The sequence below is a fragment of the Phyllostomus discolor genome, chromosome 6 (assembly GCF_004126475.2).
Source record: "Phyllostomus discolor isolate MPI-MPIP mPhyDis1 chromosome 6, mPhyDis1.pri.v3, whole genome shotgun sequence".
Classification (NCBI taxonomy): domain Eukaryota; kingdom Metazoa; phylum Chordata; class Mammalia; order Chiroptera; family Phyllostomidae; genus Phyllostomus; species Phyllostomus discolor.
This window is the reverse complement of record NC_040908.2, coordinates 64486339-64505562: the sequence shown is the minus strand read 5'-3', so window position 1 is coordinate 64505562 and position 19224 is coordinate 64486339. Positions and strand designations below refer to the sequence as shown.

The 19224-nt window shown below is 38.8% G+C and overlaps 1 protein-coding gene across 1 annotated transcript in view; it reads left to right on the top strand.

Moving 5' to 3' along the window:
• The first annotated feature begins 652 nt into the window (after positions 1 to 652).
• BUB1 (BUB1 mitotic checkpoint serine/threonine kinase) overlaps positions 653 to 19224 on the top strand; it is a 50984-nt gene continuing 32412 nt past the window's right edge. The window contains exons 1-9 of the mRNA XM_028516304.2: positions 653 to 842; positions 5130 to 5189; positions 5268 to 5406; positions 6187 to 6383; positions 8498 to 8541; positions 9068 to 9159; positions 10948 to 11000; positions 11085 to 11269; positions 14191 to 14342. Of these exons, the coding sequence (XP_028372105.1) occupies positions 700 to 842; positions 5130 to 5189; positions 5268 to 5406; positions 6187 to 6383; positions 8498 to 8541; positions 9068 to 9159; positions 10948 to 11000; positions 11085 to 11269; positions 14191 to 14342 (1065 nt within the window). The 5' untranslated portion in view covers positions 653 to 699. The remainder of the gene's footprint in view (positions 843 to 5129; positions 5190 to 5267; positions 5407 to 6186; positions 6384 to 8497; positions 8542 to 9067; positions 9160 to 10947; positions 11001 to 11084; positions 11270 to 14190; positions 14343 to 19224) is intronic.

The window sequence follows — 19224 nt, the reverse complement described above, 5'->3', positions numbered from 1 at the left end:
ACGCGGAAGTGCCCTGGCGCTGCCGTCACTAAGCCAAAAACCAAGAGGGTTTTTTCCTAGGTGGTTGATGAATCACGCCCTCTTTGCCATCGCATTATAGGTCGCGGGACTAAACTTTTCTGGCATAAGCTAGCATCTGCTTTCATTTCTTACAGTGGACGAGGCTGAACAGAAAGCTGCAAAAAGTTAGGTACATGCTCTTGAGAGGCGCTGGGTTCACCCCACCTGCCCATCTCCCACCTCCTGGGCTCCGCGGCCTCAAACAACGCCAGGGTCTGCACCCACACACGTATTATTCTTCTTTCCATGAACCAGGCATAGTGATTCTGGTTCACATATTTGAGCGATGGGGTCGAAGAGGCACCCCTTTCAGATTAGAGGCTGAGTTCCCATTTTTCCGCCGGCTGGGGGGAGGGTGGTGGTAGTGGTGGTTTCAGGTTAGGTATTTATTTCCCACAGTGCCTTTACGGGGTAATCCCTGGGAAATCCAGTTGCAATCTGGACCGCTTAGAAAAACCCACTCCCGAGACCTGAGCCAAGCTAGAAAACCCTAGCATGTGGCGCCCGGTGATCGGATTCCACTGCAGCCAGGCAAAGTGGGAGGAGCTGCATCCCGTGGGGGGGGGGGGGGGGGGGCGCGGGACTTAGTCTTCTGGCAACGGCTCTAGCGATTGGCTAACCCGTCTGCAGCCAAGGCCAATGGTTAGGTACCTGGCAAACGCTCGTCGCGGCGACTGCGGCTGCGCCGAAAATTCGAATCGGCGGCGGCTCCTGTCTCGCGGTGCTGGTGGGCTGGTGCTGGCGCCCCCTTCCGCCATGGACGAGCGGGAAAATGTGTTCCAGTGAGTTTGGGGGTCGGGTCCGGTCCGGTGGGTGGCCAGGGAGACGTTGGGGCACCTTGGGTTCCAGCCTGAGGTTTGCAGGTCCCGGCCCTCCGGGTCCTGTCTCCTCTGCCCCTCCCACCCCTTTCCTCGGCGGTTGTTCACCCAAGCGTTCACACAGCTTTTAGGCTGTGGGCCCCTCGGGAGTCGTGGGCCGACTTTCTTTGTGTGCCCCGCGCCCTCGGCCCAGATCCCGGCAAGTCAGATCCCGGCAAGTCGGCGGACCGCGGCCGCAGTGGTACTTTGGGGGGAATCTGACCCGCTGTGAGGCCCCTAGAGTCCCGCTTATCCTCCGTGAGGAGCTCGTTCTGGGCCTGTGCCGCTGGGGAACAAAAACTCCCAACCCAACCAAAACCTTAATCTGCGAGTAGGTTTACTGAGAAACTTTCAAGGCCACTCAAAAAAAAAAAAAAAAAAAAAAAAAACCACACACAGAAGGGGGAGAACTTAAAACAGCTCTTACCCATCATCCCACAGTCAACTTTTAAAACTCATTGAATAACTTTAAGAATAAAAGCTACGCTTATTGCCATTGATGTAAGTCTGATAACAATTTTTAGAATTCACACGCCTTCGATCTATGACTTGGGCGATTTATACTGACGGTTTCAAGAGCATTTAAAAACAGTTAAACCTATGTGACAGGAAGTAAAGCTGATGAGTTTGTCAGCACCAGGGGGATCTTAACTGTCTGGAATCAGAAGACTGAGGTCGTTAAGTAAGCCAAAACAGTCTATTCTCTCTAAGACTTTTTCTTTAGCCTTCAATCTAGCCAGCCAAAGGTTTCACTTTCAGAAGCTTGTTTTCCCCTCTTTTAAAGGAGAAATCAGGTATTTTGGACATTTTGACTTTCTGAAAACTAATTTGCTCTAATGAACTCGACGTTTTAGTATAGAATGTATTTGGCTATGTAGGGAAATGAGGTTGGTATCACAACATGAAATGTTTACCTTGGATCTGACATTGTAGGGATTTATCTACTTTTGAGGCATGAGATGGATATTCAAAATTTAGAAGCAATTTTTAACTTTTAAAAATGATATATTTATATAGTTACAAAGTATTCACTGTCTACTCTCCTGCCACCTCATACTTAACCATTTTTCTAGTTTATTTTTTCAAGTTTTTTTGCAAATATAAATGTTTGCATTTAAGTAATTTATTAATGTATCTATATATGTTTGTGTGTGTGCAATTTCTACTTTTATCTTGCATAGGATGTAGCAAAGTATATACTCCTTTTTTCTTTTTTTTACTTAACTCTACCCTTGGAGATTTCTCTATCAATACTTAGAACTGCTTCTCATTGTTTTTTACAACTGCATAGTAATTGATCTTAACTGTCCTGTTGGTGGATGCTTGGTTGTTGACAGCCTCTTGCCAGTATGGATTGGGGTAGTGAAAAATCTAGTATCTGTGGCATTGTGAACATACACAGATATAGCTGTCTTCTAGATTTCCAGAAGTGGGTTTGCTAAATCAAAAAGTAGCCCTGGTTGGTGTGGCTCAGTCAATGTCTTGAGTGCCAGCCTGAGAGCCAAAAGGTCAGCAGCAGTTCAATTCCTGGTCAGGGCACATGCCTGGTTTTCAGGCCAGGTCCCACATTGGGGGTGGGGACATGCGAGAGGCAACAATGTATTTCTCGCCCGTTGCTGTTTCTCTCCCTCTCTTCCTCTCTCTCTAAAGGTAAATACATAAAATCTCTTTTTTAAAAAAGTAAATTCATCTGTAATTTTGGTAGATACTACCAATTAGCAGGATTGAGAGCACTCTCACCTGTGAGCAAGATGTGAGACCACCTGTTTCCATTGCTTCACCTCAACACTTGTCACATTTTCCCAATTTGGTGGGTGAGAAATTGTATCTCAGCCAGGTGAATTTCTCTTATGAGAGTGGTTGAGTAATTTTCTGTGGAAATGCCTTGTGTTCATTTTTTAAATGAGTTGATTGTTTTTTTCAATTTCTGGGAGCTCTGTTTTATTATCCCAGTTAATCATTTCTCTTTGACTATGTGTGGTATTTTGTTTATTTGACGTGACAAGGAGAAAACCCTGAGCTGTCCTGAATTCAAGTACAACAGGCTGGAGGGTAGAAGGAGTTAGTTAACAGCTACATGCAAACCAGTGAAAACTGCTCACTTTCCTTAGTGTATGTTGGAATTATTAACTGTTTTATGCTTTAGCTATTTATAAGATTATGAGATTAGCCAGGTGCCATGGAACCCTAGGAACCTCAGCTTCTTGTTTAGACAGAAACTTTACAGAGTCTGCCAGTCCCATCCCAGAACTAATTTAATTTGTGCTCACTCACATCTTCTTTGTCTATAGACAATATAAACCTTTTCAGAAGGGCTTACATCTCTCTCCCGCTGTTCATTGTATAAAAAAGCACTTGCAGATCTTAGGGAGGACGGACACATCTTTTTTACCTCACCATGCTGCTGGTAATTTAGGTCCCATGACCCCAAACCGGTCATCTTTTTTGCTAGCATTTACCTAATAAAAAGTCTTGTAATAAAAAGACTTTTAGCCACGGAAGTTAAAATTTTTGTGTAACAGAAATATAGCTTTTTATTTATATGTAGTTAACTTTAGCTTTTCTTTCATGTCTTCTGGATTTTGAGTCATAAGAAACATTGATTTCATTTGTATACTAAGATGATGGATAGCCAGAACTATTGCTTTTAAATCCCTTTTTTACCAAAAATCATGTAATTCTCTGATAGCAAACCTTTGAAGTCTTCCTTAGCTTGACTGTCCCTCACACCCAGTATGCAGTCCCATCAGCAAGTCCCATTTCTTTCTCCAAAAACTCTCCAAATTCCAAACTTTCATTGTTCCACCATGGTCCAACCCGTACCTTGTCACTAGAACTCTAAAGTAGCCTCCTAATTGGTTTCTCACCTCTGTTCTCAATTCCACGCCCCCTTCTACCTGGAGAGACTGAATGGACGTTTTAAAGCACAAATTAAATTGTGTTGCCCTTCCCCTTCTCCTAGCTCACCATGTCTCCCTGGCAGTGATTAAACACCATCCTTCACAGAGACAGGCTTTCCCTGACCACTTTATCTAAAATGGGAAGTTTTGTCACATTCTTAACCCTGCTCCCGTTTTTTCCCCCTTAAGTGCTTAATGTCTCACATTAAACGTGACGTTATCTTTCAGTTTTTTGTTTGTTTTCCCCACTAGCATCTGAGTGCCTGTGGAGAGGTTGCTTTGCCAGGTTGGTTTTTTGGAGTTGTAATTGGGTGTGTAGAAATAGGCAAGCAGGGTTCTCTGGGAGCTAGAGTCACTGATTGATGAGCATTCCCTTCCTGTGTTCCCCCTCAGGGCAGTGTGTTCCACTGAGGCTGGGGAGCAGGTGTTCCGGAAACCACTGTTAGTGGTGCCCTGGGCTCTCTCGTACCTGCTCACAAGCCCTCTTTTATTTTTATTTTATTTTTCAATTACAGTTTGCATTTAATATCATTCTGTATTTGTTGCAGGTGTATAGCATAGTGGTTATACAATCATACTTTACAAAGTGGTCCCCCCAATCTTGCAAGTATCCACTTGGCACCATACATAGTTATTAACGATATTATTGGCTATATTCCCTGTGCTCTACTTTACATTCCCAGGACTGTTTTATAACTACCAGTTAGTACATCTTAATCCCTTCCCATTTTCCACCTAGCCTCCCAACTCCCCTCCCCTTTGGCATCTGTCAGACTGTTCTGTGTATCTATGAGTCTGTTTTTATTTTGTTTGTTCATTTATTTTGCTTTTTAGATTCCACATATAAGTGAAATCACTTGGTATTTTATTTCTCTGACTTATTTTACTTAGCATAATACCCTCTAGATCCACACATGCTGTCACAAATGGTAAGATTTTACTTTTATGGCTGAGTAATATTTCATTGTATATTTGTACCACAACTTTTTTATCCACTTGCCTGTTGGTGGGACAAGCCCTCTTTAAATCTCTGTCCATATGGTCTCAGCCACCCCTCTGAGTAGCAAGGGAAAGAAGGGGACCCAGTCATTGCAACACCTGAATCCTGCAGCTAGGAGGGGAAGCAGCAAACTTGTGGGCATGGCCTTGTCATGGTGGTGGCGACAGTGGGGGCCAGGGGAGGAGGAGGAGACTCTGGGGGATGGAGCTGGGAGCTCTCTTCCAGCTGTGTCTTTCTAGGGCTACAATAAAATACTATTTTTTGCTTTCTGGAATTATCTATAATCCATGTGCCTATTTTTCTCTTTTCTAGAATGTTTGAAGCCCACATGCAGAACTACAAGGGCAGTGACCCACTTGGTGAATGGGAAAGGTTAGCATTTCATTTCTTTCTTTCCTTTAAACAAACTACATGTTGCCTTAAAAATAAATATTATCCATATTTTTCTAGTTATATGCAGTGGGTAGAAGATAATTTTCCTGAAAATAAAGAATACGTGACAACTCTATTAGAACGTTTAATGAAGGAATTTTTAGATAAGAAGAGATACCACAGTGACCCAAGATTCATCAATTACTGTTTAAAATTTGTAAGTATACTTTCAGGTATAATCACCCATAATCATGTTGTACTTTTACTTTTTCCCCCCAGATTTTAAGATTGATTTAAACTGTCTTTTAATTCCTTATGTTTTCAGACACTAATTTTAAAAATTTAATGTATAATTTACAGAAATGTATAATTTAAAACGTTTTGGCTTCTCTGTTATGGAGTCAGCAATTTAATTTTAAAACCCTCTTTCTCTGTGAGGTCCGTAAATGTTACAGCACAAGGTAGAAACCAATTAAAAGAAGGCTTTTTGGAACTGTGTTTGGAGAAGGGTTCCTGAGAATAAATTATATTCATTAGAAATAATTAAGAATATATGAGTTCTCAGAAACTAAATTTAGTACCAAATGGAGAAGGCTACCTCAGGTTAGGCTTTAAACGGTGAATCTCTTCAAACTTGAAATAAAGGCTTGGGGACATGAATTCTAGTGATAAAATCATAAATTCAATGGCTAGAATAAACATGGATTTGTTCAGTAAATTACAAAATACTAGGATAGAGTTACCCTATGGAACTTGCACATGCTCAGATTAAGACAAAAGTAGTACTTTATATAGTGGATTATTATAGAGCTCACTACCTTGGGAACGTGTGGGTAATTATGGGATGACACTGAATGTCAGGGAAAGGAATGAGCTTGACTTGTAGGTTTGTCACAAGGGCTTTCCCTAAGCAGAGTAGCCTGAGGGCTCAGTCTGGGTCAGACCTAGACCAGAGGTTCCTTTGTTTTTCATGTCTCTATGCTTTGGGTTTCTTTAGGCTGAGTGCAACAGTGACCGTCATCAGTTTTTTGAGTTTCTGTACAACCATGGGATCGGGACTCTATCCTCTCCTCTGTACATAGCCTGGGCTGGGCATCTGGAGGCCCAGGGAGAGCTGCAACATGCCAGTGCCATTTTTCAGAAAGGAATTCAGAACCAGGCACAGCCTGGAGAGCTTCTACAGCAGCAGTACAGGTAATCTGAAGATGAGGCTCTACGTGGTGCTTCCCACTTTGAAATGTAATGTTTGCTCTGATGGCAGTGTTATCATCTCCTTGTTGTGGAAAATGTGGATAATACACAAGAATGGAAAGGAAAGCAATCGCCCAGAAATAATACAGTTAACATTTTGGTGTATTTGCTTCCAGTATCTTTTCCCCTGCCTCTGTGCCTTTGTGTTTGTGTATTCTAACAGTAAGCTATACTGTATGTCTGGTTGTATATACTGAGCCCTATACTGCTCATAAGAAATTGTGAACTTTTATATACTTATAAAGTGGTTATGAAATCTGTCCCAGAGTTATGTCATAATTTTTTTCGATTCTAGTGAGAGAAACATCCATTCGTTGTTTCACTTACTTATGCATTCATTGATTGATTCCTGAATGTGCTCTGACCAGTGATTGAATCTGCAGCTTTGGCATATCAGGATGATACTCTGATCGCAGTGATTTTCAACTGCAAGAATTTTTAAGACATGTGATACCTGACTACTTAGGGGCACTGACCTCTTTTCTCATAGATTGTCAAATTAAAAAATGACAAAGCTAACACAACAATAGCAATCTAGTGTGAAGGAATCAAAATTACACCTTTTTTTTTTCTTAGGTGGGCAAAAAATATTTTTTGGTATGCTGCAGAATTTTAGCAATTTTAGTTTACGTGTGCCATGAGATGAAAAAGGTTGAAAATTGCTGATCTAAGCAGCTGAGCTCCCTGGCCAGCGTCTAAGAATTATGTAACAGTTTAACTGTTCTCCAGTTGAACATTGTGGTTTTTATAAAGAACAATATAATATCTTAATGAATAATTTGGTTTGCACAATTTTTTACTTTTTATGTGTTTAAATAAACGTATATATAGAATTTGAGAGGTACAGAAAACTAAAGAAGCAGAGGAAACCTGGCATTTTAGTTGCTACTTTTCTCTGCTTGTCATAGGATTGCAGCCATGTTTTACCTACATCTGCAGCTTCGTGTCAAGATCTTTTCCCCTCATCATTAAAGTCTCTCCTAATATGTTTTCTGTTTTTAGCTAGTTCCTTCTGATATTTTCTCAGAATTGAGACTGTGGAGTCAAAGGATATAGGAAGAGTTTTAAGGCTTGTGATTCATATCGCTCAATTACCTACTGGGAAGTTACACCAGAGTTCTGCTGGCCCCTCTTTAGCAGCATATGAGAGAGCTTATCTCACTGTATCCAGCACTTAATATACTGATTTTTTTCAGCTTTGCTACACTCCTTATGCTCTTTTTAACAATTTTGATAGTTGAACTTGTTTTTTCTATGCAGAATTTAATGCATCTCTAAGATAGCAAAATATTTTACTCCAAACCCTTCCTTAAACATCTCTAAAAGGTGATTTTTACAGAACCTTACACTGTTGAAAATTGCTGATTTAAGCAGCTGAGCTACCTGGCCAGGGTCTAAGAGTTATGTAACAGTTTAACTGTTCACTAACAAAATTATCAATAATTCTTCATTATTTAATTACCAGTCATTCCTCACTAAGTAATTTTTTTTAACCACTGGTTTATTTGAATTAACAGTAAATTGGAGTTGTCATCTGGTTGCCCTTGGCTGTATGTCTCTTAGTGTCTTCATACTGTGTACTCTCACTCACATCACCTAGAAATGCCAGGTGTGGACGTTCCTGTGACTTGACAGTTTGAGTCGATGTGCAAACAAAGATGCCTGGAAATGACGTTTAAGTTCTCCCAGCATGAATAACTCTGTTTCTGCCTTTATAAGGAGCAGTCTTTTCCAAACATTATATTTATTATGTTTTAGGTGTATGGAGTGCTTAAATAGAGAGTTTAAGGGTGCATTTGTTATATGTGTTTGAGAAATACTGATACAAACTAGGTAAACAGATGGATTTTCTAAAAAGTATATTGGGTATAAAGATAATCCCATAATTTTTAAAAATTTGAAGCAACTCTAAAATTCAACTTTACATTCATTCTCTCTTGACCTCAGTCTTTACTAGCTTAGAATAAGCTATTTATTGTATTTAGTTTTTGAAAATATGTATTAAACTGAAGTGTATAATTTATATTGATGATTGATGCCTTTCTACTGTCATTTAGGTTATTTCAGACACGTGTCACCAGAACCCATTTGCCAGCTCAAGGTAGAAGAATGCTTTCTAAAGTGTCTAAATTGTTGATAATTTAGTCTCTTATTTGCATAGTTTTTTTTCCTCCCCTAAACAAATTTATCCAGTTTTATTGATTGTATTGTTTTAGGTAATGGGGAAGGTATTCTGATCATTGTAAGGCCTACTAAGTAGCCCTGGAGATCAGGGACTCTGTCTTAATACTTTAAAAGAGCAAACCCACAATCAAAACTTGGTAATTTCATCGTATTCTTAGTATTTAAAAAAAAAATATAGTTAGCCCCAAATTGAGGACAGTACTTACTCTAGAGTCTGTTTTGAATTGAATCAAATGTGTTTAATGCAACTTTAAGAGAAATGTAATCAATTTCTTATCTAAAAAGTCTTTTAGTTCTACTTTGTGAGACATTGTTGAATGAGCTGATTTATTTCACAATGCTACTTATTGAAGATTGTGGAAATGTGTTTGTAATAATTTTTAATATGGGTTTTACCCCTATGTCTCTTTATTTCTTTATTCCCACCCCCAACTATTCCGTAGCTAGAACCTTAGGATCTCTACATAATGCTCAGGTTTTGATGACATCAAAATCAAATCCAGGAAATAACTCAGCCTGTATTTCTAAGAATCAGGTAATAACAACATTTGTACAAACTGGGAATGATAATAAACTGTCACTTACACCTTTTACGTCTTGTGACTCTAGCTTCCATGTCATCTACCTGTGCCTGTGGCAACGTTCTGACCTGTCCTCCTCTACCACTGCTTACCTCCAGTGCTAAATTTAAATAACTTACTGACTGACCACATTTTCCTAGTTTATCTGACCTAGGGACCCCCACTGTGCGACCTCCTGTGTTGATAAGCTGAGAGGCTCTCCAGTAGCTTCTCTCTCTGTTTTGCTGCCCTTTTTCTCATAGGCCCAGGAACCCCTACCCTGGACCACACCCACCTGGAGGCTCCTGAGCCCTGTTTTAAAAACTCAGCTTCAACATTGGTGTCTGTAGTCTTAGCCCAGGCTCTACTACTGCAGGCAGTATTTCCAGTTTCTCAGTCACTCTTTGTCTTACATGTATCTCTTGTTTCCCATTTAACTCTTTAATGCCAAATTATAGTGAATTAAACTTCTTTTCACATTCTTCAAATTTGTGACGTGGACATGATTCTAACCTCTCCCTTAGGAGCTGGCAAAAGTACTGTTTCAGTGAGAACAGAAGCCATCAGATGACATCTGTCAATTTTTTGCCACCAACCCATAAATGTAACTGTACCCTTTCTTGCCATCTCAATGGAGAAAGGTGGCCTTCCACCTGAACTTATCTTTTATCCTCCTCAAGACTTTTGCCCTATCAAGATCTCTTCTGCCCTAATGGCTCATTGATGTGTAAAAAGGCTCATCTTCCCTTTGCCTTGTTTCTCAGCATCTTTCCTGGTACAACTGCTCTTTGAGAGTTTGCTGGGACCCCATTTAAGCTAAATCCAATGGAAATGGGTCTTCTTAATCCACATGGGCAAGTTTTATTAATGTAACATATTCCTAGAAGTAGAATATGAATTTCTAATTTTGATAGATGCTCAAATTATTCCAGTTTATGTCCTATAATGTGTGCCAGCCTCATTGCTTCCTAGTGCCCTCTGGGTTTGTTTTTTATTTTGTTTTTTTAAATTTATTGTATTTTTTTTGTTGTTACCATTTAGTCCCTTTATACCACCACCCCCTGCCCCCCCAACCAGGCTCTACTGAGTTTTCAGACAGCAGTGCTGGGCCTTGTTTATGGTCACATTCCCATGACCAAGGTCAGGACATGGTCTGTGTGATGTGTTCAGTGAATATTTGTTTAGTGAACAAATGCTAGCACTGGAAACTCCTAGGACAGAACAGCACCAGAAGAAAATCTTAGTGATTTTTTTTTTTTAATGTGGCATTTTGGAATGTTAATCCCATAATACTTAGGCACTGTGACCCAGCTCCTAGACTGTGAATTGAAGGAAAATAAGTGCCTGCCCTTCTCTACTGCCAAGTGGAAGTTTTAAAAATCACTTTCTGTTGGATTTTTTAAAAAAGATTTTGAGGGGAGGAGCATGAGGGAAGGGAGAGAGAAACTTTGATGTGTGATGTTCAGGGGGGCAACTGAACATCAATCAGTTGCCCCCACTGTGCTCCCCAACTGGGAACGAACAACCTACTCAGCCACATTGGCCAGGGCTCTGTTGAACTTTGTAGTTGCAAAAGTTAGAAGATTAATAATGGCAAGTAAAGCTTCGGGTATTAATTATAATTTAAAAGAACATAAATAGTCTGTTTGATGATAGAGAGGTCCTTTAAGAGTTCATATTGTTTTGTGAAGTAATTTGGGTGATGGTGTTTTTTACAGATAAGTGAATGCTTATGTTTCTTTTTTTTTTTTTTGTCTTTTTAGGGTCCAGAAGTTTCTAAAGTAATATCTTCAGAGGGTGATAAAGAGTCAAATATGCAAGTACATTAATCTGTTCCTTAGTTTCCATCAAGAGCTGCTCTTGTACAGTGCTGTAAATAATATAATTTTCCCCATTATAGGGAACAAAGAGTGGTCGTGATTTCTAAATCAGGATACTCTGCACAGCCCTCTCTGGCAGCCAGAGCTGACGTTCAGCAGGTTGTTATGTACTGCAAAGAGAAGCTTATTTGTGGAGAGTCAGAATTCTCCTTTGAAGAGCTGAGAGCCCAGAAGTACAATCAACGGAGAAAGCATGAGCAGTGGGGTACTGTGGTCTTATTTGAATTATTCTTATGGCATTAAAATACTCTTCATTTCTAAGTCACTAATATTTTTAAACAGATAATTGACTGTGCTGAAAGAATCTGCAAAAAACATCTCCAGCTCATTCTATCAGAAGCCTACATCGTTCAGTGCTAGAATGGCAACTTAGTTGTCGAAGGGCCTGGAGATGAAACAGCACTAAAGTCAATATCCATATCAGTGTTGTTTTAGCTTTTAGTGAAATAGATATTTTTAAACTTGTAAACGTTACCTGTACGAACTTGAACTTCTATATGTAGCAACTCTAAATCACTGTATCAGTTACTTGTTTTGTGAAAGAATTTAGTTAGGATTTGGAGTTGAGAAGAGGTTTTTCAAGATCTGCAATTGCTACAAATAAGACTTTTAGAAGGAGTCCTTTGATAAAGTGCCATGTTACATGTTTATGGCTATGGAGTGGGCCAAAGTTTCCTCACTGGGAAAACTGAATGTTACTCCAACATTGGCACTTTTCTTGCTGTAAAGACGTGGACCTCAGAGGAAAATGAGCCTTTGCTCTACTCAGGACTTACACCATCTCAGTTGCTTGTACTGTAGTCAATCTGTCAGACTTTCTTTTTTGTTCCTTATTTATTTGGTTGACACCTGAGAGAACAGTCAGTTAATACTCCTGGAGGGCTCATTTTGTGCCATGCACAGGTCAGGTGCATTTCTCTCTCAATGTGGGATGACGTAAAGTCTTGGCCTGGCAATTTGATTGGTATATGATATGATTATGTTAACCAGTTGTTGGGTACTACCTGGGATGGATTTGATGCACTGATCTTTGGGGCACTTCAGTTTTATTACGTAGAAAACAACTAAACATTTCTAGCTTTTAAAAACGATTCTATTTTTTAATGATTTCTAGTCACGTTTGTTTAAGAAGTTTTTAGTATCATACTGTGCTATTACCAGATATTATTGTTGATTAACATGTAAAATTTTTGTAATTTACATTCCCCGAACTTAATTTTTTCTAAACTTATTGATTTTTAGAGAGAGAGAGAAACAACAAGTTTTGTTGTTCCACTCATTTATTCCTCCATTGGTTGATTCTTGTATGTGTTCTGACCACAGATTGAACCCTCAGTCTTGGCGTATCAGGATAATGCTCTAATCAAATGACCTCCTCAGCCAGGGCCTACACGCCCTAAACTTAAAAGTAACCATGCCGATGACAGACAAAAATTATAATGAAAAGGTGAATTCTATCAAACTACACTGGTGAATTCTACCAAACTTTCCCAAAACAATTAACACCAAATCTTCTCGAGCTCTTCTACAAAACAGAAGAAGGGGGAACACTTTCAGACTCTTATTATGAGGTCAGCATGACTCTGATACCAAAACCAGACAAGAAAATCACAGAGGAATCACAGGGCAAGCCCTGGTCAGGCAGCTCACTCAGTTGGAGTATTGTCACATTTACCAAAAGGTTGCGGATTCGATTCCGGATCAGGGCACATCCCTAGGTTGTGGATTAAATCCCCAGTCGAGGTGTGTACAAGAGGCAACTCTGATTGATGTTTCTCTCTAAAATCAATAAATATATCCTTAGGTGAGGATCTTAAATAAAAAAAATAAAAGAATCACAGGCCAGTACATCTGATGAACACAGATCAAACACCAACAAAAGATTAGCAAACTAAATTCAACAGTGTATTAAAAGGTTCATACAGTGGGATTGAGTGGGATTCCAGCAATCCAGGGATGGTTCCACACCCACGGATCAATCAACATGACACATCACTTAACAAAATGAAGGATAAATATCACATGATCTTCTCAATAGATTCAAAGAAACTATTTGACAAAATTTAACATCCACTTATGATAAAAATTTCAACAAAGTGGGTATAGAGGGAATGTACCTCAACATAATAAAGATACAGCTAACCTACTCAATGGTGAAAAGCTGAAAGTTTTTCTTCTAAGATCAGGAACAAGGATGCCCACTCTCACCACTGTTATTCAATATAGTATGGGTAGTCAGTCCTAGGTAGAGCAGTAGAACAGGAAAAACAAAAGGCATCCAAATTGGAAAGGAAAAAGTAAAACTCATTTTGCAGATGTTATGATGTGTATGTAGAAAAACAAAAAAGTGTTAGAATTAATAAAACGAGTAAAGTTGCAGGATACAGAATAAATATACAAAACACTATGCAAAATTGAAAATACTAACTCAAAAAGATGTATGCCCCCTATGTTTATTACAGCAGTATTCATAATACCCAACAATAATATGGAAATAATCTAAGGGTTCATCAGTACAAGAATGGGTAAAGAAATTCTGATCAATACATCTACAGATGTACACACCCTAGAATATTATTTGGCCATGAAAAAAGATGTCATCTTGCCATTTGTATATCACTTCTATGCTGAATTAAAAGAAAGCAACCTTAGAGATACAAACAACAGATTGGTGGTTTTAGGGGTGGGAGTGGGTAAAATGGGTAAAGGGAGTGAAAAGGTACAAACTTCCAGTTATAAAATAAGTAAGTCATGGGGATAGAGTATAACGTATAGCACGGTGACTATAGTTAATAACCTCGCATGTTTGCAAGTTGCTGAGAGAGTAGATCTTACAAGCCCTCATCACGAGGAAAAAAAAAGTGCTTTTCTAATCATACATGGTGACAGATATTAACTGCACTTGTGATCATTTCACACCATATATATAGAATCATGTTATACACCTGAAACTAATAGTTATATGTTAATTGTACCTTAATTTAAATAACTAGCTAGCAAAATAAAGGAATACATGTTTCATTTTTGATAACTTAATGCATACGGAAAAGACTAGTAAAAAAAATTGCAGTCATATGGCTTGAATTTAAACTGTGCATGCAAACCATTTTTTAATCTTTCCTGAAGTAAATGAAGACAGAAATTATATGAAAAGGAAAGAAGCAAGTGCTTTTGAAGAACAACAATTGAAAGAGAAAATGGATGAACTTTATAGGAAGTTGCATCAAGTGATGGAGACATCCCAGGAGAGCCTGCCTGCTTTTCAGGAAATCCCTGAGGTGTGTGTGCTCTTCATTAACACTTACCATGCCATTTTGATTTGCTCCTTTCTAGTCCCTATTTTTAAGTTAATTATCATGTTAAATGTGTGTGTACATGTTTATATATTTATGTTTATGTATAGGGTGGGGCAAAAGTAGGTTCATATGGGCCCTGGCTGGTGTGGTTCAGTGGATTGAGTGCCTGCCTGTGAACCAAAGGGTCACTGGTTCGATACCCAGTCAGGGCACATGCCTGGGTTATGGGCCAGGTTCCCAGTAGGGGGTGCTTGAAAGGCAATGAAACATTGATGTTTCTTCCTCTTTCTCCCTCCCTTCCCCTCTCTAAAAATAAATAAATAAAATCTTTTTATTTAAAGGTTCATATGGGAAATAACACAATAACTAAATAATAATACAAGAATAAACTATTTCACACACCTGAAAACTGTAAACCTACTTTTGCCACACCCTGTATTTCCATATTTATGTTTCTATTGGATTGTTTTGTTCTTTCACATTTGGATTTCCTTTCTTGCATGATTAATTAAAAGAATTGTCTTGTTTTCTTTTGCTATATTTTCTTGGTACTTACCAGTTATGTATATCCCCTCACGCTCTGAAGAAACTGTTCAGTTATGTTAAAATGTTCCTTATGTTCAAATGCATCAGATACACTCTTAATTTTACTTTGCTTGGCCACATACCCCTAGAGCCTTCTCTCTTTATCCTCCAGGCTGGCCCGGGACAGCCGTCTTCTCCTTGTTCCTTTTCTGTGGTGCATCCCTGTTTGTTTTCTGGTCCCTTGTCACCATTGCTTCTTAACATCTCCATTTTGGTGGTACACAGTCTCCAAGAGTTTTTTGTAGAAAAGCATATCTGAGGGTTAATTTTTTAAGACGAAAACATCTTTATCTTTACCCTTGGGTGATCATTTGGCTGAGCATGATGCTCTGGAAGGTAAGTTGTCATATTCCCTCATATTCCCGGAAAGCACTGCTCCCCTGTCTTTTGGTTTCCCTGTCTCTGTTGAGAAGCTTGGGTTGTGTTAATTTCTGGTTCCTTAAACAGGCCTCTGTTCTCTGACAGTGTATGGGGTTGTCTTCCTCCCGTGTTGTGACACAATGATGGTGATGTGCTTTCCAGTCATTACACTTTCCACCCATTACATTCCATACTTGAACATATTCGTCCTGTACTTTTGTGGAATTTTCTTCCTTTTTTTTTAATACTTCTTCCCCACATACATTCTCTGTTCTTGTTTTTTATAATAGCATCTGATAGTAGTCTATCCCAGACTGATCCTCTAATATTCTTTTTCATTTTTTAAAATTTTTATTGTATTTTTTCATTATCATTTAACTCCCTTTACTGCCCCCTGCAGTCACTGCACTATGTTGTCCATGAGTCATTTTTCCTTTTTGCTTGATCCCTCCACTGCCAACCACCCTCCTTCCCAATAGCTGTCATCCTGCTCTCTCTCTATCCATGAATCTGTCTCTGTTTTGCTTGTTAGTTCAGTTTGTTCATTAGATTCCACATGTAAGTGAAATCATATGGTGTTCATCTTTCTCTGACTGGCTTATTTCACTTAGTATAATGTTCTCCAGGTCCATCCATAATGTCGCAAAGGGTAAGGTTTTCCTTTTTTTCCAGCTGAGTAATATTCTATTGTGTAAATGTCCGGTAGGTGTTTTAGTCACTCATCTACTAATGGACAATTGGGCTGCTTCCATATCTTGGTGATTGTAAATAATGCTGCAATGAGTATAGGTGTGCTTACGTTCTTTCAAATGAGTGTTCTGAGTTTCTTTGGATATATTCACAGAAGTGGGATTCTTTTTTTTAAAGATCATTATTTTTTTTAAGATTTCGTTTATTTTATTTATTTTTAGAGAGGGGAGAGAGGGAGAGAGAGAGAGAAACATCAATGTGCGGTTGCTGGGGGCTGTGGCCTGCAATCCAGGCCTGTACCCTGACTGGGACTTGAACCTGCTATGCTTTGGTTCGCAGCCCGAGCTCAATCCACTGAGCTACATCAGCCAGGGCCAGAAGTGGGATTCTTAATTTTTTTTCCTCCTGCTTTCTATCTTTTTTTTTTTTTTAATTTATTCGAGAGGGAGGGAGGGAGGGAGGGAAGGAAGGACATCAATGTGTGGTTGCTGGGGGTTATGGCCTGTAGCCCAAGCATGTACCCTGGCTGGGAATCGAACATGCGACACTTTGGTTCCCAGCCCGCGCTTAATCCACTGAGCTATGCCAGCCAGCCAGGGCCTGCTTTCTATCTTTGTACTTTTCATTCCTAACTTCTGTGAGATTTCTTTAACTTTTATTGTCCTCTTATTAAGTTCTTTTATTTCTTAGGTCATTTTATCCTTTATTTTTCATTTGTATGTGTCATTTATTTGTTTTTGTCTTTGTCCTTCATACTGAAAGCTTATCATCCTAACACCTCTGGTGACCTTTACTATCTACTCATCCAGAAGCACACCTGAAAAGGCTGATTGAGAAGTCCTAGGTGCGTCAGGGGCCTTGTAGGCTTCGCTGGGAGGCATCTGTTTTCTTTTGCACATAGATTCCTCAGAGCAGAATCATTTAGAACATACTCTCAGGCTGCTAGCATTGGGAGCCAAAGGAAGGGGCTAGAGGTCTTGCTGTTCAGGAAGCAGGCCTCTCAATCTTTTTGTTCTAGTGTGTCCCTACCATCATAAACCCTTTGATTCCTTTTCTCCAGAAAGGAAACTCAATGTGCTTCTAGGTGGGATGTGCCCCTGCAATAGTGGGTTTCAGGGTCTGTGTTTAAACTATGGCCTTGTTACCATTTTCAGCTCACCTTCACTTCCATTCTGAGATATATCTAAATTTCTGAACTTCTCCCGAGATTAGCCTCCCCATCCTGCTGTTTTAAATGTTAGCACTCCTTTACTGTCATGTTGGTGAGGATTTGGGGGGCTGTAAATGACACATATGGTTAAGCCACTGTTTTAAGCCTCCCTTAATGGAACTTATTTTTGTGAACCATATGTTTTCCAAATGGATTGTCCGTTGCCCCTAACTGATTCATTGACCAGCTCAGCCTTTCCTGTGGAGTTAAGGTATCTGTACCTTGGTTTTGGGTGATAGGTTTCTTCCCGATCATTCCATATTAGGTATTAACCATGGCTTTGTTGTATGTTTTGATATCTGAGAAAGTATTTTTTTTTCAAATATTTTTTTAGAATGAATATTATGATTATATTTAATCTTTATTAATTTGGTAGATGAGAATATGGTACAATTAATTTTAAACTATGTTTTCTGTTGACTTGTGAGCATGAACTAGTCATGACTGTGAGTTTGAACTGTGAGATAGTAAATATTTGTGGTTTTATTTTTTCTTGATTAAAAATTATTTTTATTTTTCAATTGCAGTTGACATTCAAAATTATATTAGTTTCAGATATACAGCATAGTGGTTATACATTTATATAACTTACCAAATGATCTCCCAATTAAGTCCAGTACCCATGTGGCACCATATGTAGTTATTAAAATATTATTGCTTATATTCACCATGCTGTACTTTACACCCCTGTGACTCTTCTGTAAGTACCAGTCTGTAGTTCGTTTTTTTTTAAGATTTTATTTATTTATTTTTAGAGAGGGAGGGGAGGGAGAAGGAGAGAGAGAGAGAGAGAAACATCAATATGCGGTTGCTGGGGGTCATGGCCTGCAACCCAGGCATGTACCCTGACTGGGAATCGAACCTGCGACACTTTGGTTCACAGCCCGCGCTCAATCCACTGAGCTACACCAGCCAGGGGGCAGTTTGTAGTTCTTAATCCCTTTACTTTTTTCACCCAGCCTCCAAACCCACTCCCATCTGGCAGCCACCAAATTATTCTCTGTACCTAAGTCTGTTCCTGTTGTGTTTACTTTGTTTTTCAGATTCCACATATAACTGAAATCATAGGGGATTTGTCTTTCTCTGTCTTATTTCATTAGCATAATACCCTGTAGATCTATCTGTGTTGTTGCAAATGGTAAGATTTTAATTCTTTTTTTTTTTGACTGAGTAATATTCCATGTATATATGTACCATATCTTCTTTATCCATTTGTCTTTAGAGTGGAGCACTTAATCTATTTACATTTAAAGTAATTATTGATAGATATGTAGTTCTTTCCATTTTATCGTTTTCTGATTGTTTTGTAGTTTTCTGTTTTTTCTTATTCTGTTGCTCTTTTATGTGTTGATGACTTTCTATAATGTTGTGTTTAGATTCTTTGTCCTTATATCTTATATATCACATGTAGATTTTTGGTTTGTGGTTACAATGCACTTCATATATATATGCCAAGCTATGTTTATAGTAGCCTATTTTAAGTTGATGGTCACTTAGGTATGAACACATTCTACAATCACTATCATTTTCATTCACCGCCCCCTGTGTTTATGTTTCCATCAGTATTTTTTACTTTTGCATATGTGTGCTTATTTGTGGACCTTAATTTACTATTGTAATTACACATGATTTTCTGACTTTTGCCTTTTAAACTTTGTTCTATCTTTAATGTTGGTTGATCCACTGCTTTTATTATGTATTTGCCTTTGTCAGTGAAATTTTTTTTACAATATTTTCTTATTTATATTTTTTATTTTTTTCTTTCTTCTTAATGAAGTCCCCTTAACATTTCTTATAATACTGGTTTGGTAGTAATGAACTTCTTCACTTCTTTCTTGTGTGTGATGTTCTGTATTTCTCCTTCAAATCTAAATGATAGCTTCCGTGGTTAAAGTATCTCAGCTGTATGTCCTCGCTTTTCACAATTTTGAATATTTTGTGCCTGTCCCTTCTGGTCTGCAAAGTTTGTTTTGAGAAATCAGCTGATAGTCTTACCTCCCTTGTTGGTAACTAATGGCT